Source organism: Oncorhynchus clarkii, chromosome 14, assembly GCF_045791955.1.
Source record: "Oncorhynchus clarkii lewisi isolate Uvic-CL-2024 chromosome 14, UVic_Ocla_1.0, whole genome shotgun sequence".
In the NCBI taxonomy this organism is placed as follows: domain Eukaryota; kingdom Metazoa; phylum Chordata; class Actinopteri; order Salmoniformes; family Salmonidae; genus Oncorhynchus; species Oncorhynchus clarkii.
Genome location: NC_092160.1, coordinates 30,659,797 through 30,681,989, shown reverse-complemented (window position 1 = coordinate 30,681,989; position 22,193 = coordinate 30,659,797). Strand labels below are relative to the sequence as shown.

General features: G+C 45.0%; 1 protein-coding gene across 1 annotated transcript in view; it reads right to left on the bottom strand.

The window, feature by feature from the left end:
* Positions 1–18,074, bottom strand: part of LOC139366504 (cohesin subunit SA-2-like) — a 33,117-nt gene extending 15,043 nt beyond the window's left edge. Inside the window, exons 1-19 of the mRNA XM_071104043.1 lie at positions 17,892–18,074; positions 14,853–14,981; positions 14,685–14,763; positions 13,514–13,666; positions 12,340–12,513; positions 11,940–12,144; positions 11,695–11,846; positions 10,000–10,073; positions 9,758–9,881; positions 9,550–9,648; positions 9,207–9,286; positions 7,973–8,080; positions 5,657–5,768; positions 5,411–5,528; positions 5,229–5,332; positions 4,867–4,959; positions 4,688–4,777; positions 1,140–1,343; positions 37–107 (exon numbers count right to left, since the gene is read on the bottom strand). Of these exons, the coding sequence (XP_070960144.1) occupies positions 37–107; positions 1,140–1,343; positions 4,688–4,777; positions 4,867–4,959; positions 5,229–5,332; positions 5,411–5,528; positions 5,657–5,768; positions 7,973–8,080; positions 9,207–9,286; positions 9,550–9,648; positions 9,758–9,881; positions 10,000–10,073; positions 11,695–11,846; positions 11,940–12,144; positions 12,340–12,513; positions 13,514–13,666; positions 14,685–14,763; positions 14,853–14,896 (2,084 nt within the window). The 5' untranslated portion in view covers positions 14,897–14,981; positions 17,892–18,074. The remainder of the gene's footprint in view (positions 1–36; positions 108–1,139; positions 1,344–4,687; positions 4,778–4,866; positions 4,960–5,228; positions 5,333–5,410; positions 5,529–5,656; positions 5,769–7,972; positions 8,081–9,206; positions 9,287–9,549; positions 9,649–9,757; positions 9,882–9,999; positions 10,074–11,694; positions 11,847–11,939; positions 12,145–12,339; positions 12,514–13,513; positions 13,667–14,684; positions 14,764–14,852; positions 14,982–17,891) is intronic.
* Between the last annotated feature and the right edge of the window lie 4,119 nt (positions 18,075–22,193).

Genomic DNA, 22,193 nt, shown 5'->3' with positions numbered 1-22,193 from the left:
GGAGAGACAGACAGCGAGAGACAGAGAGTTCTTTACTTGTGGAATGCTGTGATTCTCTTGAGAGTAGACAGGACCTGGTAGGCATCATCATCATCAGGCTCCTCACCCTGAACACAGAGACAGACCAGTGTCAACCACACACACAGAGACAGACCAGTGTCAGTATCAACCACACGCAGAGACAGACCAGTGTCAGAGTCAACCACACAGACAGACCAGTGTCAGAGTCAACCACACAGACAGACCAGTGTCAGAGTCAACCACACAGACAGACCAGTGTCAGAGTCAACCACACAGACAGACCAGTGTCAGAATCAACCACACACACAGAGACACACCAGTGTCAGTATCAACCACACACAGAGACACACCAGTGTCAGTATCAACCACACAGACAGAGACAGACCAGTGTCAGTATCAACCACACAGACAGAGACAGACCAGTGTCAGTATCAACCACACAGACAGAGACACACCAGTGTCAGTATCAACCACACAGACAGAGACACACCAGTGTCAGTATCAACCACACAGACAGAGAGACCAGTGTCAGTATCAACCACACAGACAGAGACACACCAGTGTCAGTATCAACCACACAGACAGAGACACACCAGTGTCAGTATCAACCACACAAACTGGTCCACTCCCCCTAATTGATGTAAAATGAAGACTGGTGGTAGAAAGTCCCTCTGGCCCAAACAGCTTTCTCACTCTGAGCGCTCTCCTCCAATCCCCTCTTACCCCTTGTAGGCAGTCCTTTAGCTGTCTGTTGATTGTGCACCGGTTCACTCTCCCATTCCCTCATCCCTCCCCCTCTCACCCCTTGTAGGCAGTCCTTTAGCTGTCTGTTGATTGTGCACCGGTTCACTCTCCCATTCCCTCATCACTCCCCCTCTCACCCCTTGTAGGCAGTCCTTTAGCTGTCTGTTGATTGTGCACCGGTTCACTCTCCCATTCCCTCATCCCTCCCCCTCTCACCCCTTGTAGGCAGTCCTTTAGCTGTCTGTTGATTGTGCACCGGTTCACTCTCCCATTCCCTCATCACTCCCCCTCTCACCCCTTGTAGGCAGTCCTTTAACTGTCTGTTGATTGTGCACCGGTTCACTCTCCTATTCCCTCATCACTCCCCCTCTCACCTCTTGTAAGAAGTCTTCCAGCAGTCTGTTGAATTTGTCCACCATTTCATCCAGAAGCTGTGACCTGGCGATGTCCACTCTGTTAAAGATGGTGAACTCCTCGTTACAGAGAGCGTGGTAGGTCTTCGAGCACGCCTCCAGCACCTCTGTGTCTGTGTGTTTCTCCACGATCTCCCTGATCTGACGCAGCAACGCCTCCAAGTGCTAGAAGAAGAGGGAGGGAGTCGGGAAATATGTTTTAGAGACGTCTTGAAGTGTTATGCATTTGATATTTCACAGCTGTCATTGTACTGCACAGTGCTTTGAATTAGACTACAGTGCAGGGTCGGGGGTTAGAGTTTGAATTAGACTAGTGTTGGGTCGGCGGTTAGAGTTTGAATTAGACTACAGTGTAGGGTCGGGGGTTAGAGTTTGAATTAGACTACAGTGTAGGGTCTGGGGTTAGAGTTTGAATTAGACTACAGTGCAGGGTCGGCGGTTAGAGTTTGAATTAGACTACAGTGCAGGGTCGGGGGTTAGAGTTTGAATTAGACTACAGTGCAGGGTCGGGGATTAGAGTTTGAATTAGACTACAGTGCAGGGTCGGGGGTTAGAGTTTGAATTAGACTAGTGTTGGGTCGGCGGTTAGAGTTTGAATTAGACTAGTGTTGGGTCGGGGGTTAGAGTTTGAATTAGACTACAGTGTTGGGTCGGGGGTTAGAGTTTGAATTAGACTACAGTGTAGGGTCGGGGGTTAGAGTTTGAATTAGACTACAGTGTAGGGTCGGGGGTTAGAGTTTGAATTAGACTACAGTGCAGGGTCGGGGGTTAGAGTTTGAATTAGACTACAGTGCAGGGTCGGGGGTTAGAGTTTGAATTAGACTACAGTGTAGGGTCGGGGGTTAGAGTTTGAATTAGACTACAGTGTTGGGTCAGGGGTTAGAGTTTGAATTAGACTACAGTGTTGGGTCGGGGGTTAGAGTTTGAATTAGACTACAGTGCAGGGTCGGGGGTTAGAGTTTGAATTAGACTACAGTGTTGGGTCGGGGGTTAGAGTTTGAATTAGACTACAGTGCAGGGTCGGGGGTTAGAGTTTGAATTAGACTACAGTGCAGGGTCGGGGGTTAGAGTTTGAATTAGACTACAGTGTTGGGTCGGGGGTTAGAGTTTGAATTAGACTACAGTGTAGGGTCGGGGGTTAGAGTTTGAATTAGACTACAGTGTTGGGTCGGGGGTTAGAGTTTGAATTAGACTACAGTGCAGGGTCGGGGGTTAGAGTTTGAATTAGACTACAGTGCAGGGTCGGGGGTTAGAGTTTGAATTAGACTACAGTGTTGGGTCGGGGGTTAGAGTTTGAATTAGACTACAGTGTAGGGTCGGGGGTTAGAGTTTGAATTAGACTACAGTGCAGGGTCGGGGGTTAGAGTTTGAATTAGACTACAGTGTTGGGTCGGGGGTTAGAGTTTGAATTAGACTACAGTGTAGGGTCGGGGGTTAGAGTTTGAATTAGACTACAGTGCAGGGTCGGGGGTTAGAGTTTGAATTAGACTACAGTGTAGGGTCGGGGGTTAGAGTTTGAATTAGACTACAGTGCAGGGTCGGGGGTTAGAGTTTGAATTAGACTACAGTGTTGGGTCGGGGGTTAGAGTTTGAATTAGACTACAGTGTTGGGTCGGGGGTTAGAGTTTGAATTAGACTACAGTGCAGGGTCGGGGGTTAGAGTTTGAATTAGACTACAGTGCAGGGTCGGGGGTTAGAGTTTGAATTAGACTACAGTGCAGGGTCGGGGGTTAGAGTTTGAATTAGACTACAGTGTAGGGTCTGGGGTTAGAGTTTGAATTAGACTACAGTGCAGGGTCGGGGGTTAGAGTTTGAATTAGACTACAGTGCAGGGTCGGGGGTTAGAGTTTGAATTAGACTACAGTGTTGGGTCGGGGGTTAGAGTTTGAATTAGACTACAGTGTAGGGTCGGGGGTTAGAGTTTGAATTAGACTACAGTGCAGGGTCGGGGGTTAGAGTTTGAATTAGACTACAGTGCAGGGTCGGGGGTTAGAGTTTGAATTAGACTACAGTGTAGGGTCTGGGGTTAGAGTTTGAATTAGACTACAGTGCAGGGTCGGGGGTTAGAGTTTGAATTAGACTACAGTGCAGGGTCGGGGGTTAGAGTTTGAATTAGACTACAGTGTTGGGTCGGGGGTTAGAGTTTGAATTAGACTACAGTGTTGGGTCGGGGGTTAGAGTTTGAATTAGACTACAGTGCAGGGTCGGGGGTTAGAGTTTGAATTAGACTACAGTGTAGGGTCGGGGGTTAGAGTTTGAATTAGACTACAGTGTAGGGTCGGGGGTTAGAGTTTGAATTAGACTACAGTGCAGGGTCGGGGGTTAGAGTTTGAATTAGACTACAGTGCAGGGTCGGGGGTTAGAGTTTGAATTAGACTACAGTGTAGGGTCGGGGGTTAGAGTTTGAATTAGACTACAGTGCAGGGTCGGGGGTTAGAGTTTGAATTAGACTACAGTGCAGGGTCGGGGGTTAGAGTTTGAATTAGACTACAGTGCAGGGTCGGGGGTTAGAGTTTGAATTAGACTACAGTGCAGGGTCGGGGGTTAGAGTTTGAATTAGACTACAGTGCAGGGTCGGGGGTTAGAGTTTGAATTAGACTACAGTGTTGGGTCAGGGGTTAGAGTTTGAATTAGACTACAGTGCAGGGTCGGGGGTTAGAGTTTGAATTAGACTACAGTGCAGGGTCGGGGGTTAGAGTTTGAATTAGACTACAGTGCAGGGTCGGGGGTTAGAGTTTGAATTAGACTACAGTGCAGGGTCGGGGGTTAGAGTTTGAATTAGACTACAGTGTTGGGTCAGGGGTTAGAGTTTGAATTAGACTACAGTGCAGGGTCGGGGGTTAGAGTTTGAATTAGACTACAGTGTTGGGTCGGGGGTTAGAGTTTGAATTAGACTACAGTGCAGGGTCGGGGGTTAGAGTTTGAATTAGACTACAGTGTAGGGTCGGGGGTTAGAGTTTGAATTAGACTACAGTGCAGGGTCGGGGGTTAGAGTTTGAATTAGACTACAGTGCAGGGTCGGGGGTTAGAGTTTGAATTAGACTACAGTGCAGGGTCGGGGGTTAGAGTTTGAATTAGACTACAGTGTAGGGTCGGGGGTTAGAGTTTGAATTAGACTACAGTGCAGGGTCGGGGGTTAGAGTTTGAATTAGACTACAGTGTTGGGTCGGGGGTTAGAGTTTGAATTAGACTAGTGTTGGGTCGGGGGTTAGAGTTTGAATTAGACTACAGTGCAGGGTCGGGGGTTAGAGTTTGAATTAGACTACAGTGTAGGGTCGGGGGTTAGAGTTTGAATTAGACTACAGTGCAGGGTCGGGGGTTAGAGTTTGAATTAGACTACAGTGCAGGGTCGGGGGTTAGAGTTTGAATTAGACTACAGTGCAGGGTCGGGGGTTAGAGTTTGAATTAGACTACAGTGCAGGGTCGGGGGTTAGAGTTTGAATTAGACTACAGTGCAGGGTCGGGGTTAGAGTTTGAATTAGACTACAGTGTAGGGTCGGGGGTTAGACCTTCTCTAGTCGTCCTGTGGTGTAGATATCCAGGTCAAAGAACTGAGGGAGCTGCAGCAGGTTGGTCACCTTCTCTGTATCTATGGAGTACTGAAACAAAGAGAGGCAGCACACTCACACACAGTACTGCATGCAGGGGACACACGTTTATTAGAGAGGGTGAAGGTGTAGTGTCCTACCTTGGCCAGCAGAGGGGGTAATGTCACAGCAAACAGCTCTGTCATTCTGGTCCTGTCATCTAGCTGGGTCTTCTTCTCCTTCGCTGTCATCACCTGGCGGGAGAACAAACACCATTGTAAATACAACCCATGTTTATTTATTTTCCCTTTTGCACATAGTAACAAAACTTGACATAATATGATATTTGAAATGTCTTTATTCTTTTGAAACTCGTGAGTGTGATGTTTACTGTTCATTTTTTTATTGTTTATCATCTATTTCGCTTGCTTTGGCAATATAAACATACGTTTCCCATGCCAAGGAAGCCCATTGACTTGAGAGACAGAGAGAGTTCCCTTTTCTGACCAGTCTAGTGTCTTACCCTCTTCCCAGTTCCGCGGCCTACGGGCGGGTGGCACTCTGCTGCCTGGCGCACCGTACACAGCATTATCTCTATGAGAGCCGTCTCCTGTCTGTCTGTCAGGGCTACACACACCAGATATATTAGAGACAAGGTATAGAGGTTATGGGTCAAAGGTCAAGTATAGAGGTCAGAGGTCATACCTTCCTCCCCCGGCACAGGGTCGTCCAGTAGCAGGCTGGTCATACACTCCCAGTCCTTCAGTAGGTCTGCTCCACTCTCCCACAGAGAATCCACCAGGTACGCAGCGTGCTCATGGAGCTGGAATATACACGTGAGAGATAAGCAGGGGCAGGGTATTTCTCCCAGTGAGTCTTGTAAGTATACAGCATGTTCATGGAGATAGAGACAGGGTCAGAGACCGTGTGTGTGTGTGTGTGTGTGTGTACCTCGCTCTCCAGGAAGAAGAAAACAGTAGTTTTGATGAGGTTGGCATTGGGGCTTTGTCTTCCTCTCCTCTTGGGGGCGCCCTCTTCTTCTGGCTCCCGCGTACTGAACAGTCTGGAGAGCAGAGTCACGAGTATTAGATTTAGAAAACTATATCAAATTACCCTAAATATACAAAAGTATGTGGACACCCCTTCAAATTAGTGGATTTGGCTATTTCAGCAACAACCGTTACTGACAGGTGTATAAAAATCAGGCACGTTGCCATGCAATCTCCATAGACAAACATTAGCAGTAGAATGGCCTTACTGAAGAGCTCAGTGACCTTCAATGTGGCACCATCAAAAAGTCAGTTAAATCCATTTCTAGCCCTGCCCCAGTCAACTGTAAGTTGTGTTATTGTGAAGTGGGAACTTCTAGGAGCAACAACGGCTCAGCAGCGAAGTGGTAGGCCACACAAGCTCACAGAACGGGACTGCTGAGTACTGAAGTGCGTAAAAATCTGTCCTTGTTTGCAACTCACTACTGAGCTCCAAACAGCCTCCGAAAGCAACTTCAGCACAAGAACTGTTCATCGAGAGACTCATGAAATGGGTTTCCATGGCCGAGCAGCCACACACAAGCCTAAATCACCATGCGCGACGCCAAGCATATGGATGGTTGTAAAGTTGGGGAGAGGTCTGTCCATAATAACGAGATGCTTTGCTGCAGGCTCTAGTTTTGTCTTATCTTGATTATGGTCCAGTCATGTGGAAGAGTGCTGCAAGGAAAGACCTAGTTAAACTACAACTTGCCCAGAACAGAGCAGCATGTCTTGCTCTTCATTGTAAACAGAGGGCTGATAGAAATACTATGCATGAGAGTCTCTCTTGGTTAAGAGTTGAGGAGAGACTGACTGCATCACTTCTTTTTATAAGAAACAATGTGTGGAAAAACCCAAATTGTTTGCATAGTGAACTTACACACACTTCCTCCACCAGACATGCCACCAGTCCCCAAATCCAGATCAAATTCAACTAAATGTACAGTATTATATAGAGCCATGTAACTCCTATCTCATATTGCTCAAATCAACAGCAAATCCGGTTTCAAAAAACAGATAAAGCAACACCTCACGGCACAGCGCCTCTCCCCTATTTGACCTAGACAGTTTGTGTATTGACATGTATGTACGCCTTTAAAGAAATGTCATTGATGTAGTTCTGTCCTTGTCTATTAATGTTCTGTATTATGCCATGTTTCATGTGGACCCCAGGAAGAGTAGCTGCTGCTTCGCAACAGCCAATGGGGATCCTAATAAAATACCAAAGTGTCGACTGGAGAGGTGTAAAGCTCACCACCACTGGACTCTGGAGCAGTGGAAACGCGTTCTCTGGAGGGATGAATCACTCTTCACCATCTGGCAGTCCGACAAAGTAATCTGGGTTTGGCGGATGCCATGACAACGTTACCTGCCCCAATGCATAGTGCCAACAGTAACGTTTGGCGGAGGAATAATGGTCTGGGGCTAGGCCCCTTAGCTCCAGCCAAAGGAATTTTTAACGCTACAGCATACAATGACATTCTAGACGATTCTGTCCTTCCAACTTTGTGGCAACAATTTGGGGAAGGCCCTTTCCTGTTCCAGCATGACAAAGCCCCCGTGCACAAAGCGAGGTCCACTCTGGTTTGTCGAGATATGTGTGGATGAACTTGACTGGCCTACACAGCCCCCTGACCTCAACTCCATCGAACACTTTTGGGATGAATTGGAACGACCTCACCAATGCACTTGTGGCTGAATGGAAGTCCCCGCAGCAATGTTCCAACATCTAGTGGAAAACCTTCCCAGAAGAGTGGAGGCTGTTAAAGCAGTAAAGGGGGGACCAACTCCATATTAATGCCCATGATTTTGGAATGAGATGTTTGACGAGCAGGTGTCCACATACGTTTGGTCATGTAGTGTATATAAACCTCACTTATAGGCACTAGCCCAGCCTAAATAAAACAGACATGGAATGTGTCCACGCCAGAAAACCATATCCCAGATCTACCAACCTCAAGTTCCTACTCTCTCCTCCTCCTCGCACCCCCTTTCTCCTCCTGCCTGCCCCTCTCTTTCTCTACCCCATCCACCTTCCTCTCTTCAGCTCTGCTCCCTCTCTCTCTCGCTGTTCCAGGGAAGAAACCAGACATGGGGTTTTAGCAGGACGATCTCTTGAACTGCACCACCTTGTTTTCCAGAGTGTTTTGATTGATTGATAGGACTTAAGAGAAAATAAATACATGATAGAAGAACGTGTGACAACAGATTAAATAAAACATTTAATAAATCCTACTTCTTGAAGAGGAACTCCCCGGCTGCTATGGCGACCGGTCGGTGGGCGGAGTAGACCAGGTGATAGACGCTCTCACAGTCCTCCGGGCTCAGTACCTCATCTGTACTACTGTAATACACACACAATACATACAGTCCTCCGGGCTCAGTATCTCATCTGTACTACTGTAATACACACACCATACATACAGTCCCCCGGGCTCAGTATCTCATCTGTACTACTGTAATACACACAGTCCCCCAGGCTCAGTATCTCATCTGTACTACTGTAATACACACACCATACATACGGTCCTCCGGGCTCAGTATCTCATCTGTACTACTGTAATACACACACCATACATACAATCCTCCGGGCTCAGTATCTCATCTGTACTACACACACATCATACATACAGTCCCCCAGGCTCAGTACCTCATCTGTACTACTGTAATACACACACCATACATACAGTCCCCCGGGCTCAGTATCTCATCTGTACTACTGTAATACACACACCATACATACAGTCCCCCGGGCTCAGTATCTCATCTGTACTACTGTAATACACACACCATACATACAGTCCCCCGGGCTCAGTATCTCATTGTACTACTGTAATACACACACCATACATACAGTCCCCCGGGCTCAGTATCTCATCTGTACTACTGTAATACACACACCATACATACAGTCCCCCGGGCTCAGTACCTCATCTGTACTACTGTAATACACACACCATACATACAGTCCCCCGGGCTCAGTATCTCAGCTGTACTACTGTAATACACACACCATACATACAGTCCTCCGGGCTCAGTATCTCATCTGTACTACTGTAATACACACACCATACATACAGTCCCCCGGGCTCAGTATCTCATCTGTACTACTGTAATACACACACCATACATACAGTCCCCCGGGCTCAGTATCTCATCTGTACTACACACACCATACATACAATCCCCCAGGCTCAGTATCTCATCTGTACTACTGTAATACACACACCATACATACAATCCCCCAGGCTCAGTATCTCATCTGTACTACTGTAATACACACAGTCCCCCAGGCTCAGTATCTCATCTGTACTACTGTAATACACACAGTCCCCCAGGCTCAGTATCTCATCTGTACTACTGTAATACATACAGTCCCCCGGGCTCAGTATCTCATCTGTACTACTGTAATACACACAGTATAGATTAAACACAAATTAAACACTGAAATCTGGACTGTAGCAACTTACTGTAGTACCAGAGTGAGCAGTTTAATTGCTTGTACTGCGACATCGTACTCCTTGTCTAGAGTCATGGAGACGATGCGGTCCTGTGAAGAGAGGAAATTAATGACAAACATTTCAGATTTAGCTGAAATACTTTACTCAAAATCAACAGGTGATAGTAGTGGTTCAGGCAGGAAAGACCTCTACTCAAAACCGCTGTGGCCACCCATATGAAAACTCATGAACGTACTACTTACTGTAAGCCCTGTTGGATAAAATAGTCTGCTAAATGGCATTTGTTATGAAAATTGAGCCTTGAGGCAACTAGTTGTAGTGTGTTAATGTGTCCACCAGGTGGCGCTCTGACCTTGAAGCGGCTGGTGAACAGCTCCAGTCTGGTGTTCAGTTCTCTGTTGTAGTAGAGACCCTGCAGCGCTGTCAAACATTTCAGACGTACCTCGCCTTGCTACACACACACACACACACACACACGTTAGAATTACACACACAAACTCGTTCCACACTCCTAACTCAATCACAACACCTTGCTGACAAGCATGCGCACTCTCCCTCACCTTGTCGTGCATGGTCCAGCCTACGTATTTCAGGTAGCTGTCGTTGAGGAAGGCATCACTGTACAGCTTCATCCACATTCCTATCTCCTCTATAGTGATAGCTCTGATCTCTGCTATGGCATCACTGTAACACAACACACAACCTTCATCATACATTTTCCATCTGTATAGAGGGTATCTCAAATGAAATCCATCCCATTTATGATCATTACTATGATGAGAACAATGGACAGGCCACGTACCGATATCGGTGTACAAACACACCCTTGAATATAGCATTCATCATGTTTTCAATTTCGTCCTGATTTTCTTGAAGCTGAAATTAGAACAAGAAATCAGTAAGATACAATTTTGATCAGGGTTCATCAGGCTGAACTTCAAGATAACCAAACATTACAGAGAGATAGCTAGTATAGTTATGAAGGCACTGAGGTGTATAATTACAGTGTTTCATGTTGTTCTGGTAGGGTTGTATTAGTAGTAAGAGACAGCAGTGTTTCATGTTGTTCTGGTAGGGTTGTATTAGTAGTAGGAGACAGCAGTGTTTCATGTTGTTCTGGTGGGGTTGTATTAGTAGTAGGAGACAGCAGTGTTTCATGTTGTTCTGGTGGGGTTGTATTAGTAGGAGACAGCAGTGTTTCATGTTGTTCTGGTAGGGTTGTATTAGTAGTAGGAGACAGCAGTGTTTCATGTTGTTCTGGTGGGGTTGTATTAGTAGTAGGAGACAGCAGTGTTTCATGTTGTTCTGGTAGGGTTGTATTAGCAGTAGGAGACAGCAGTGTTTCATGTTGTTCTGGTAGGGTTGTATTAGTAGTAGGAGACAGCAGTGTTTCATGTTGTTCTGGTGGGGTTGTATTAGTAGTAGGAGACAGCAGTGTTTCATGTTGTTCTGGTAGGGTTGTATTAGTAGTAGGAGACAGCAGTGTTTCATGTTGTTCTGGTAGGGTTGTATTAGTAGGAGACAGCAGTGTTTCATGTTGTTCTGGTAGGGTTGTATTAGTAGTAGGAGACAGCAGTGTTTCATGTTGTTCTGGTAGGGTTGTATTAGTAGGAGACAGCAGTGTTTCATGTTGTTCTGGTAGGGTTGTATTAGTAGTAGGAGACAGCAGTGTTTCATGTTGTTCTGGTAGGGTTGTATTAGTAGTAGGAGACAGCAGTGTTTCATGTTGTTCTGGTAGGGTTGTATTAGTAGTAGGAGACAGCAGTGTTTCATGTTGTTCTGGTAGGGTTGTATTAGTAGTAGGAGACAGCAGTGTTTCATGTTGTTCTGGTGGGGTTGTATTAGTAGTAGGAGACAGCAGTGTTTCATGTTGTTCTTGTAGGGTTGTATTAGTAGTAGGAGACAGCAGTGTTTCATGTTGTTCTGGTAGGGTTGTATTAGTAGGAGACAGCAGTGTTTCATGTTGTTCCGGTAGGGTTGTATTAGTAGTAGGAGACAGCAGTGTTTCATGTTGTTCTGGTGGGGTTGTATTAGTAGTAGGAGACAGCAGTGTTTCATGTTGTTCTGGTAGGGTTGTATTAGTAGTAGGAGACAGCAGTGTTTCGTGTTCTGGTGGGGTCGCAGTAGAATGATCGGGCAGATGGAAGCCCAGTGGGACATAGTGTTATGTAAACTAGGACACAGCCATTGATGCCAGCTCAACCACAGGGCCTAGTAGAACCCTTTAACTCTGTCTGACTGCAGGCTAACTGACTGGTTATGCTCCTACAGCATGTCTTCAAGCATCCTCATCTCTAAATGTAATACATCGTCTGATTGGAAAACAACCCTCACGAAGCTGCTGCACCTGGGTAACATTCTGAGAGGCAGCGAGAGCAGACAACCCTGGAAGGAAAACGTGAGCCAAACTAATCTTAAACCAAAGGCCCAAGAAGCCTTACCCAGTTCCCCAACCCCTAACCCAGGAGGAGCCGAACTCTGACCTCATCCCGCTCACCTCTTTGCGTTTCTGCAGCAGTAGCTCCAGCCGGTCGTTGGCTCTCTTGGCGACATTCTTGTTTCTCTCTGTCTCGTACTGCCGCTGTGTGTTGTCCATGTTGATGCTCAGGTTCAGAGCTACATTCACCAGGGCTGTCATCAGTTTCATAGCTACACACACACACACAGTTAATCAGCGTGCCCAGGGAAGACAGAAATAACCGACTAACACAGACAGACATATCCCCTCACCAACTCTATTACCTGCCAGGGTGCTGGTGTGCCTGAAGGCTCGGACCTGTGAGTCCGACAGTCCGGTGAGGAGCGATATGACCGTGTCCATGAGGTACTCATCATAGATGATGCTGTACTGACACTGTCTCACCAAGACAGCAATGAACTCACAGAAACTACCCTTAAACTTCTTCCACAGCGGACCTGCCATGGTCAGAGGGTAGTCTCCGCTGTCCTATAGAGGGGGAGGAGGAGGGTGGAGAGAGAGAGAAGGTTTATGGGAGTTATGGCTTCACTATTGCATGCAACTCAAAGGGTAATGACATCTAAAACTGAACCAATCAACTGGTACATTTCAGGTGACTGACTAAACTTGAACCCAGAGTGATGCACCTACCACGTCTCTCACACTCACACACACAAAACCTACCTCGTCAAACTCCTCTGTCATCCTCCTGATGATCTCAGAGTTCTGCATGTTTCGGAACATCTCTCCACTGACCACTCCTTTACAGCCAGAACACTGGATGAAGAAGTTGATCAGGTCTAGCAGAGCCATGTCCCGGTCAGTTTTATATGCCTCAATCCAGTCATCCACCACAGACTGGAGCCAGGACAAACAGCAGAGAGAGACAATAAGTACAACTAAAACAGTCCCAGAGGTTCAACTCTAATAAAGCTGATCTGGTCATTCAATAATCAAGAACTGTTGATAATCAAATAAACGATTGGCCTGTTAAAGGCCTAAACCACTTCTGTGTGTAGGCTCACAGACACACTGTTTTTCACACACTGTAAATGTTACAAACACTATATATACAAAAGTATGTGGACACCCATATGAGTGGATTCGGCTATTTCAGCCACACCAGCTGCTGACAGGTGTATAAAAAATATATATATATTTTTTTTAATTAAATATAGTCGGGCACACAGCCATGCAATCTCCATAGACAAACATTGGCAGTAGAATGGCCTTACTGAAGAGCGCAGTGACTTTCAACGATGCTTTCCAACAAGTCAGTGTGTCAAATTTCTGCCCTGCAAGAGCTGCCCCGGTCAACTGTTGTTGTGAAGTGGAAATGTCTAGGACCAACAACTTGGCGAAGTGGTAGGCCACACAAGCTCACTGAACACGATTGCCAAGTGCTGAAGCGTGTAAAAATCACCTGTCCTTGGTTGCAAGCCTCACTACCGAGTTCCAAACTGCCTCTGGAAGCAACATCAGCACAAGCACTGTTTGTGGAGAGATTCATGAAATGGGTTTCCATGGCCAAGCAGCCGCACACAAGCCTAAGATCACTATGCGCAATGCCAAGCGTCAACTGTAGTGGTGTAAAGCTCACTGCCTTGGGAACAACAAATTGCGAGCCAGCACTAATCGCCCAGCGTCAGTGCCCGACCTCACTAATGTTTGTGGTTGAATGGAAGCAAGTCCCCGCAGCAATGATCCAACATCTAGTGGAAAACCTTCCCGAAGAGTGGAGGCTGTTATAGCAGCAAGGGGGGAGACCAACTCCATATTAATGCCTAAGATTTGGGAATGAGATGTTCGACGAGCAGCTGTCCACATACTTTTGGTCAAGCAGCGTATACACACACACCTGCATGGCGCTTTTGCCCATCTTGACAACCTCGAACAGCATCAGGTTCTCCATGCCATTCTCCTGGTAGTGGCCGTTCATCCTCCCTGCACCCCCCACTCCCTTCCCTCCTTTACCCTTCTCTCCTGCCGCCTTCTTCCCCTTCTTCCCCCCCTGGGATGGAGGGAGTGGTGGAGAGAAAGAGTTGAGAAAAGTCAATAAAGGTGTAAACAGCATAATACTTACAAATATTACGTGGTGTGTATACAGTAGCTTGAGGATGAAGTGAACATTACGTGGTGTGTATACAGTAGCTTGAGGATGAAGTGAACATTACGTGGTGTGTGTATACAGTAGCTTGAGGATGAAGTGAACATTACGTGGTGTGTGTATACAGTAGCTTGAGGATGAAGTGAACATTACGTGGTGTGTGTATACAGTAGCTTGAGGATGAAGTGAACATTACGTGGTGTGTATTGATGGGTTGCATGTTTTGCCACAATATTGTCTTGAAAGTCTGTTTTGGACTGATGCCCGAATGAGCATTCTAATTAATGCATCATCAAAGAGCGCTGATGAAGATTTAATCAAAAAATGCATTACATTGGCTTGAAAATACAATGACATTCCAAGGGGGGGGTCAAATAATTAGTAGGAAAATCTTTTGATGTCACCAGATTGACTTTAGATGCAGTATAACGTTAGCTAGCTAGCTAGCTAGCTAACAATGAGGGGAGGCCATCGGATTTGAGCTCGCTAACTTTAGCATTGCTAGCCATTTTTGACAAACTTTGCTAGCTAATAACAACATTGCCATCTCTTTAAAGTAAATTTGACGACATGATAATGCTGGAAAAGTTGTTACCTACTAAATATTTTACTACTTTACCAATGTCATGGTATTTCCAGGCACTATAGTGTAATTTAGACTAAACAGTAGTTAGCCTCCATCCAGAATGACTGGGCTTATCACCACTTTAGGACATCGCCGATAGAGGACATCTTGTGAACATTCATAACAATGGCATGACCAAAACAGAGGTGCAACCTATGAATAGCGTGAGGAAGAGGTTCAAAAAATATGTTGAGGTGTATAGCGTGAGGAAGAGGTTCTAATATGACGTTGTGGTGAACAGAGTGAGGAAGAATATGCTGTGGTGTATAGCTTGAGGAAGACGAAGCCTGGTCATACCTTTCCTTTGGTTGGGTTGATACTGACATCAGGAGCCTCAGAGAAGTCTGTGTCTGAGGAGAAACGGGTGTCCGAATCCCTGGCAAAAACACACACACACATTAGAAAGTCTGCTGCATGCCGGTTGACACACACACACACACACACACAATGGAAGTAGCCACTTACTGAGGATAGTGGAACTCTGACGGTAACTCTGGTGCTGCTATCATTTCTCTATCATGTCTGACCCAACTCAAATAAGAACAGACCTCAGACCCTCAGTGTCCACAAGACAGTGGAACGGTAGCATAGGACCTGGAGGAGAAAACAGAAGGGGAAAATAATGCATGGGTATTGGAGTTACATTCAGAGAAGACAGCATCCTGACTGGTTGCATCACTGCCTGGTATGGCAACTGCTCGGCCTCCGACCGCAAGGCACTACAGGGGGTAGTGCGAACGGCCCAGTACACCACTGGGACCAAGCTTCCTGCCATCCAGGACCTCTATACCAGGCGAGAGAGGAAGGCCCTAAAAATTGTCAAAGACTCCAGCCAACAGTCATAGACTGTTCTCTCTGCTACCGCACGGCAAGCGGTACCAGAGCGCCAAATCTAGGTCCAAGAGGCTTTTTAACAGCTTCTACCCTCAAGCCATAAGACTCCTGAACATCTAATCAAATGGCTACCCAGGCTATTTGCAGTGACCCCCCCCCCCCCCCTCTTTACACCACTGCTACTCTCTGTTGTCATCATCTATGCATAGTCACTTTAATATATCTCTACCTACATGTTCATACTACCTCAACTAACCAGGGCCCCAGCACATTGGCTCTGTGTCAGTACCCCCCTGTATATAGTCTCGATATTGTTTATTTTACAGCTGCTCTTTAATTACTTGTTACTTTTATCTCTTATTCTTATCCATATTTTTTTTAAACTGCATTGTTGGTTAGGGCCCGTAAGTAAGCATTTCACCTGTTGTATTCGGCGCATGTGACTAATACAATTTAATTTGAGAGGAGTTGTACGATAACCTGCTGCTGAACTTCTACAAAATACACATTGCATCCCCTGAACAGGCCTCAGTATCAGCCAGTGGTTCTTCACACACAGACAAAAAACACCAAAATACTGCTTTCACATGGTAACAGGGGGCGGGCTCTATCCCTCCTGTCATGCTCAACTGTGAGCTGATTGGCTATGTCGCTCCTTGGTTTACAGGAAACATCACCCCAGGGCTGGACATTGGAACGTCCCCCGTGACCATATAAAGGAGAGTTCACTTCATCCTCCGTTAGAGATCCTAACCAATCAGAACAAAGTATTAACACTAGTTGACATATTACAAAGCAAACAGCAGGGAGCAGAGAGTGGGATACTCAACCAAATTACGACATTAAAAACACATATCTAATAGTTTTCATTTTTATATATAAAAATGAATCAACAATATTGTTAATACTAGTATGTCGTCAGGACGGGTTTTGAGCTACAGGAGGCCAAAATGAGCCTAGCAGCGACCCTATCCTGGGTGTGTCTTAATTACGATCGGGGCATACTGTACTGAGGATTACAGTAGGTGTGTTAATCAAAAAATTAATTGTAAGGACCAACGAGGAATCAATTGCATTTGACTGTAAAATAAAATTGCTCATGTCTGTAAGTAACCGGTTTATGATTTTTTGCAGGTTGTATAAAACTTATGGGGGAGAAGTGGGGCATCTTTACCCTCATTAACCAGTGAGATGTAAGGAATGGGAAATGGATGGATTCAAACTAAACTTTAAAATGACAGATAGGAAAGTACTTTATCCCATGGTCTTGAATTAGAACGCGTGACATCCAATACACATTCAACAATTCCAATGGACATTAGACTTATTTAATGTTATCTAATTGCCCAAAGCCATTATTACAAGCTAAATTCATACATACTTTGTTTGAAATTGGGTCAAATACAGCTACACATGCTAGCAGTGTATTGTACAATAAAACTAGAACTGTATTGCCAAGCAATAAAACAGCATCAGCAAGCAACATCCTATGTTTCTTATTGCACAAGCGGAGACAGTATTCGCTCTGGCTGGTTGACTAGAGAGGAAGCCTTGAAGATGGGGACTGAAAAAGTGGCGCCAAACCCGGGTGCCTGGACAACACAAAGCACGTTAAAACTATATTAGCGATAACTAACGTCGTCGAAATAACCGACGGAGAGCATCCTGAAAAAGACTAACTACCGTTGGCTAGGTAGTATGACAGCCGCTCTCCTGGGTTTGCTCCGTGACGGCCACTGTCCCGAATTGACACCGGTATAATGTCGAGAGGTTGCCCGGACTGGCTTGCCAAAGAGCTAGCCAGCTAACGAAGCTAGCTAGCTTAACATCATCAGCTGTCATCAGAACGTCACCCTTTACGTACATGAAAATAACAACTTGCCTTCTACGGCTAACGTTAAACAAAGAGTTCAAATGGTATCCTTCAAGTAACGGTAGTACCCACTTTTCCGTAAACTAACTAGTTACAGTTCAAACAGGGCAAAACATTCGGGAAAATCTACATTTTGACTGGGTAGCTAACTAACGTTAGCTTAGCATAGCTACAGCATAGCTACCATTCTCCATCTTGTTATGTTAGCTAGCTAGTTTCATGGCTAGTTAGCTAATTAGCCATGTTAACATTAGCTATCCTAGCCCGTTGCTTGCAATCGAACGGAGTTCGGATAGCCAGCCATATTATCAATAAAACAGTTGATATTTAGCTAGCTAGCTAATACGGCGTGGCCCTCAAAGTTAATGTAAATATCTAAATTAGCTTGTTTATACAACACACTTGTTGTGGAGCAACAATACAACCATTTAGTTACATAAAAACACCTCGTCCCTACGTCCTCCATCTTGCCTCGGGAGTTCCGATACGTTTCCTACCTAACGTTAACTCCCCAACAGAACAACATTTATTGGATGTAAACAAACACTTTGTTATATATTAGCTTAGCTAACTTGCTAGATACGTTTCAGTGAAATGGGTCTACTTTCGGGTATGCGTAACACAGATTCTAGACAAAAAAAAGTAGCTTATAGCGCCAGCGGCTAGCTTACGACTTTCCGTAGCTAGCAGCCTCCGCACTTCTAGCCTGTTAGCTAGCTAGCATGAAAAGCTAGCTACCAAAAAATTGCTACAAACCAACTAACTTCGAGATTCCACTCCGCCATTTTATAACTTACCCCGTTATTCAATTTATTTCCAAACGAGATACTACTTTGTTGAGTCGTTGTCTGTTCTTGTATTGATATTACCACGATTTCCGCAAATGAGTTTGAAACTGGCGGTCAGAGGCGGTTTTGGACGCTCTCTCACCCCGCCACTTGCTCCGTAGTAGGGTTTGTTGTTTCGACGATGAGAGGGAAGGAAAACTCTTGGTGCACAGCTGCCCCCTAGCGGCCAGATGAAATACTTCCGATTCCCCGTGACCGTAAGTGATCTGACATCTAGCGGTTATTTACAAGCTGTGCAGCTGCCAGCTACCAGCAAGTACGTGACAGATGGGGGTTGGATGGCCCTACTGCTGAGTTTCTAAACCTAAAGGCGCAACATCGCAAGACTTCCGGATACGCTTGCAAAGACCAAACAGGCCAGGGTTTGGGGTTTGATACAGGGGTCATGTCCCCACCACATTCTGAAATCCCCCCCCCCCACCACCACAGTTTTATCATTGCAATGTGATACAAAAAACGGCAATGGTGTGCTTTAGGACCATGCGGACGCCTCCGAGCGGTCAGGTTGGCTGTTTGGAGTGGTCAGCAGGCTGTATTTAGGACTCACAGACACCACAGAGTTGGCAGACAGGCTGTGTGAAGGCAAAGCTTCTGGAAGGCTGGCTGGACCAGCACAGGAGAGTTGAGCTTAGGTCAGTGTGTATGTGTTGCGCTCATTCACCGAGTTGTAATTTAGCTGTCAAGGTAACTACTGTTTAACTTAACATACATTTTTTTTTGAACTATTGTTTATTTGCAGTGCTGAGCTAGTATTGTAACTGACATGTAATGTTAGCTAATGTTTCATTCCCTCTTAACTGAGGAGAATATATAAGCTACACTAGCTAGTAGCTACCACAGCCAGGTCAGCTTTAGCCTCCAGTTATCTGTCAGATAGTAATAATCGCCACCTCATATCGCTATCTAACAGCTGTTGTTTATAGACATGTTTTGTAGCCTTTGTTTTGTCCCGTTTCAGAAGTAAATTAACTTGGCTAGCTTTCTCCAGTTGGTGTACTGTTAGAGAGAGCTGGCCAAAACTTGGCTAACTTTAGCTATTATTTTTGCCTCAATCACACTAGACCTGAATCAAACGATGAAACCAGACGTTTTTTTCATTGCAGCGTGAGTTTTATTAGTCAGTATGGCAATGTTATTGATCTATCAGTTTTCCTAGCTAATTCCCTACTTTTCACACTGGCACATTAATAAACAGCTCTAACATTACAGGCTTCACTGTCATGGTGCACAGTAGAGGTCTGCGCAGAACCGATTTCTTCATCCTGCTCCCACCACACCCACTGGCTTTCGGGTCTGACTCCTACCAGCTACTGCAAGAACTGGTCCCAAAAACAACAGTAGTCCCGCAATATATTTTTTTACCTGCTGTCTAGACCAGGCACAAAGATGCATCCGTGTGCGCCATCGTGCGCATGTTGATTTTGTACATCCACACCAGACGCGATCCAGACACACAGGTTGAAATATCAAAACAAACTCTGTCCCAACTATATTAATTTGGGGACAGGTCGAAACAAATTAAATATTAATGGACATTTAAGCTAGCTCGACCTTCTGTTGCTAGCTAATTTGTCCTGGGATATAAACATTGGGATGTTATTTTACCTGAAATGCACAAGGTTCTTTTTTTCTGTATCTTTTTAGAATTTGGACGCATTTTGAGTCACACAAAATAGTGTGTTCTCTACTCAGACATTTAATCCACAGATAAAAAGGGAATCTAATAGTTTCTAGTAAAATCTCCTCCTTCAGTAGTTGTAGTAGTAGCAAAGAGTGAGCAGAACAAGCAAGGAGGTGGGCAGAGCCAAGCACAAGCTAGCGAGATCCTATTGGTGCGTTCTAGCATACATTTGCATATTTCAGTTAGGGAATGACTTCTCTGTTAAGCGTGTGTGTGCAATAACTCAATTCTCCTTTGCACGCCTCCTAAACAACCCAATTTTTAAAAACTTTAGCAAAGGGTAAAGTATACAAAACTTAGTCCACTCTGTTCGTAACAGATTCTAGTTTTGGGAACAGAAAACGGTATTGAGATGAAATGTTTCATCGATGAGAAAATTAGCAGAACGATGGCCAAAATCCATCTTTTTCCATCTTCTCCCCACTGCCGGCCACTGGGCTTCCTCTCACTACCAAATATGGTAGTGAGTGGAAACGCCAAACGGATGCTTCACATTTATACACCCGGGGAGTTTAATATCTGTCTTATTGTTCTATCTGTGGTGGTAGTCTTTTTCTTCTTCTGTGGACTTTATATGTCAGTTGGCAACCAACTTTTAAGTTGCATTACCGCCACCAACTAGATTGGAGTGTGGACCTCAAGTTCTATTTTAGCGCCTGCCTACGCAGACGGTCGTTGACACACTCGAGTAGTTTAGATAAAACGATTGAATAACATGTATGTGCACATTTATTTTGCAACGCTCGTATTGTGGTGGGGTCACAGCATGCTGACCACACTGCTCTCGTTACGTGTGTGAGTGTTGCAAAATAAAGGTACACATGTTTTTCAATCATTTCATCCAAACTGCTTGCTCCAGTCAATGAGCGTCTGCGTAGTCAGTGAAACTGAATTACATGCACTCAGAAATGTCATTCCTCAAATAAAGGTGTAAAACACAAAATGAGACACATTTGCATATAGTCTGGTGAAGGCTGGCTGAATTCTGTCAAATAGTATATTCTTTTATCTCATCATGTCTACAGATTCTCCCTTCTCCCTGTTTTGTTTGCTTGAAAATGTTGATACGGAAGAAACTGTAACCAAGCATTTATAGCGGCTAAGTAATGCATTGCCATTAATTGGAAGGTTGGTTATCCTTCCACAATGTCAATTTATGTATCATTAGATTGACATTTTTACAAGATTAAGGGTAACTGGGCAACTTTCATAAGGTCTGGATGCCTTATATGGAATACAGTAGAAGTAAAGGACTCTGTATTGAAAACATGGCCACGTCAGGGGAAATACCTATTTAGGCAATACCTAGCTGCTGGGGTGCTCAGTCTTGGCCCTGGGGGTCTGCCGTCCTGTGGGTTGTCACTCTGGCCTGGGCCTAACACACCTAAAACCAATAGTGAATGTTTCACTGAGATCCTAAAGCTGAGTGGGGTGTGTTGGGTTGGGGCAAGGTGGTGGACCCCTAGGGACAGGACTGGGTGACCCAGCTAAATTGTGTGCAAGTAAAAAGACCTCTACAGTACTATTAGGCCTATGAGATTAATTATATGGAGAATTTGCTGTTTCTGTGTGTTAATGTATATTTGAGGTGTATGTGTATTTTTTGTTGTTTTTTTTGTTTCTAAACCATTTCCTTGGGAATTAAAACAATTAAAGGTGTGAACTGGGAAGGAAATTGTGTTGGGAGAGAGTTGAGTTATTGACTAGACTGGTGGGGGTTGGGCGTGCAGGCAGCTCGGGCTGGCTGGTCGGTCTGGCCGAAATTTGATATAGAGGATGTCTTAATAAAGACAATCAAAAGTCTGTATTTTTTCAAGAATTGTTGTTTTTTTAGGCTATTGGTTAAAGGTGCAACACAATATTTATTATTGAATTATCTTTGATCTAGTTTAGTCTTTATTTAATAATGATCTCTTACCTAGCTTGATGACTTTGGGCATTTTTGCTTACTTTTTGCTCTACATAGAGACGGCATATTGGATTGTGTAAAAATTCAGGAAATAAACTTTCGATGCCCCCAAAACATTCTGGGGGAGGACCCTCAGAACCCACACCAGGATATGCCCCCTCCACTTCTAAAACCAAAGTGGCGCCCTTGGTTTGAGAAGTCAATGAGAGAAGTGAACAATTCTTCCTTAGTTGTTCATTTTCTCAAAATCTAAAGCCACAACCTAGACTTGAGCCAATGTTTTGAGTAGAGGAACATGTTATTTCTCCAACTTCGTGAAAGTGACAAACTGACACGTTTTCATTTTCGTAAAAAAAAGTTACATCGGAGGAATGCCTTTGATTTGACGGCCTGCACTTACGCAGTTAGGCGCGAGACGAACGTTAGACCCGATGACGGGTTTTTGTGCATCAGTTTAGTTTACCAATGTCGCCATGACATAATCTATACATACGGATTTCTATTGGAGAAGCAGTTTCTGACTATCTTCATACTGTACTATCTTTGGCCCTGCAGTCAATGGAGTGGCCGCATCTCAATACCAAGTGAATCTCAATTGCATTTCCTTGACTCCCCATGTCCTCTCTTCTCACCTCCTCAAAATCCATTGGAGGAGAAGGTC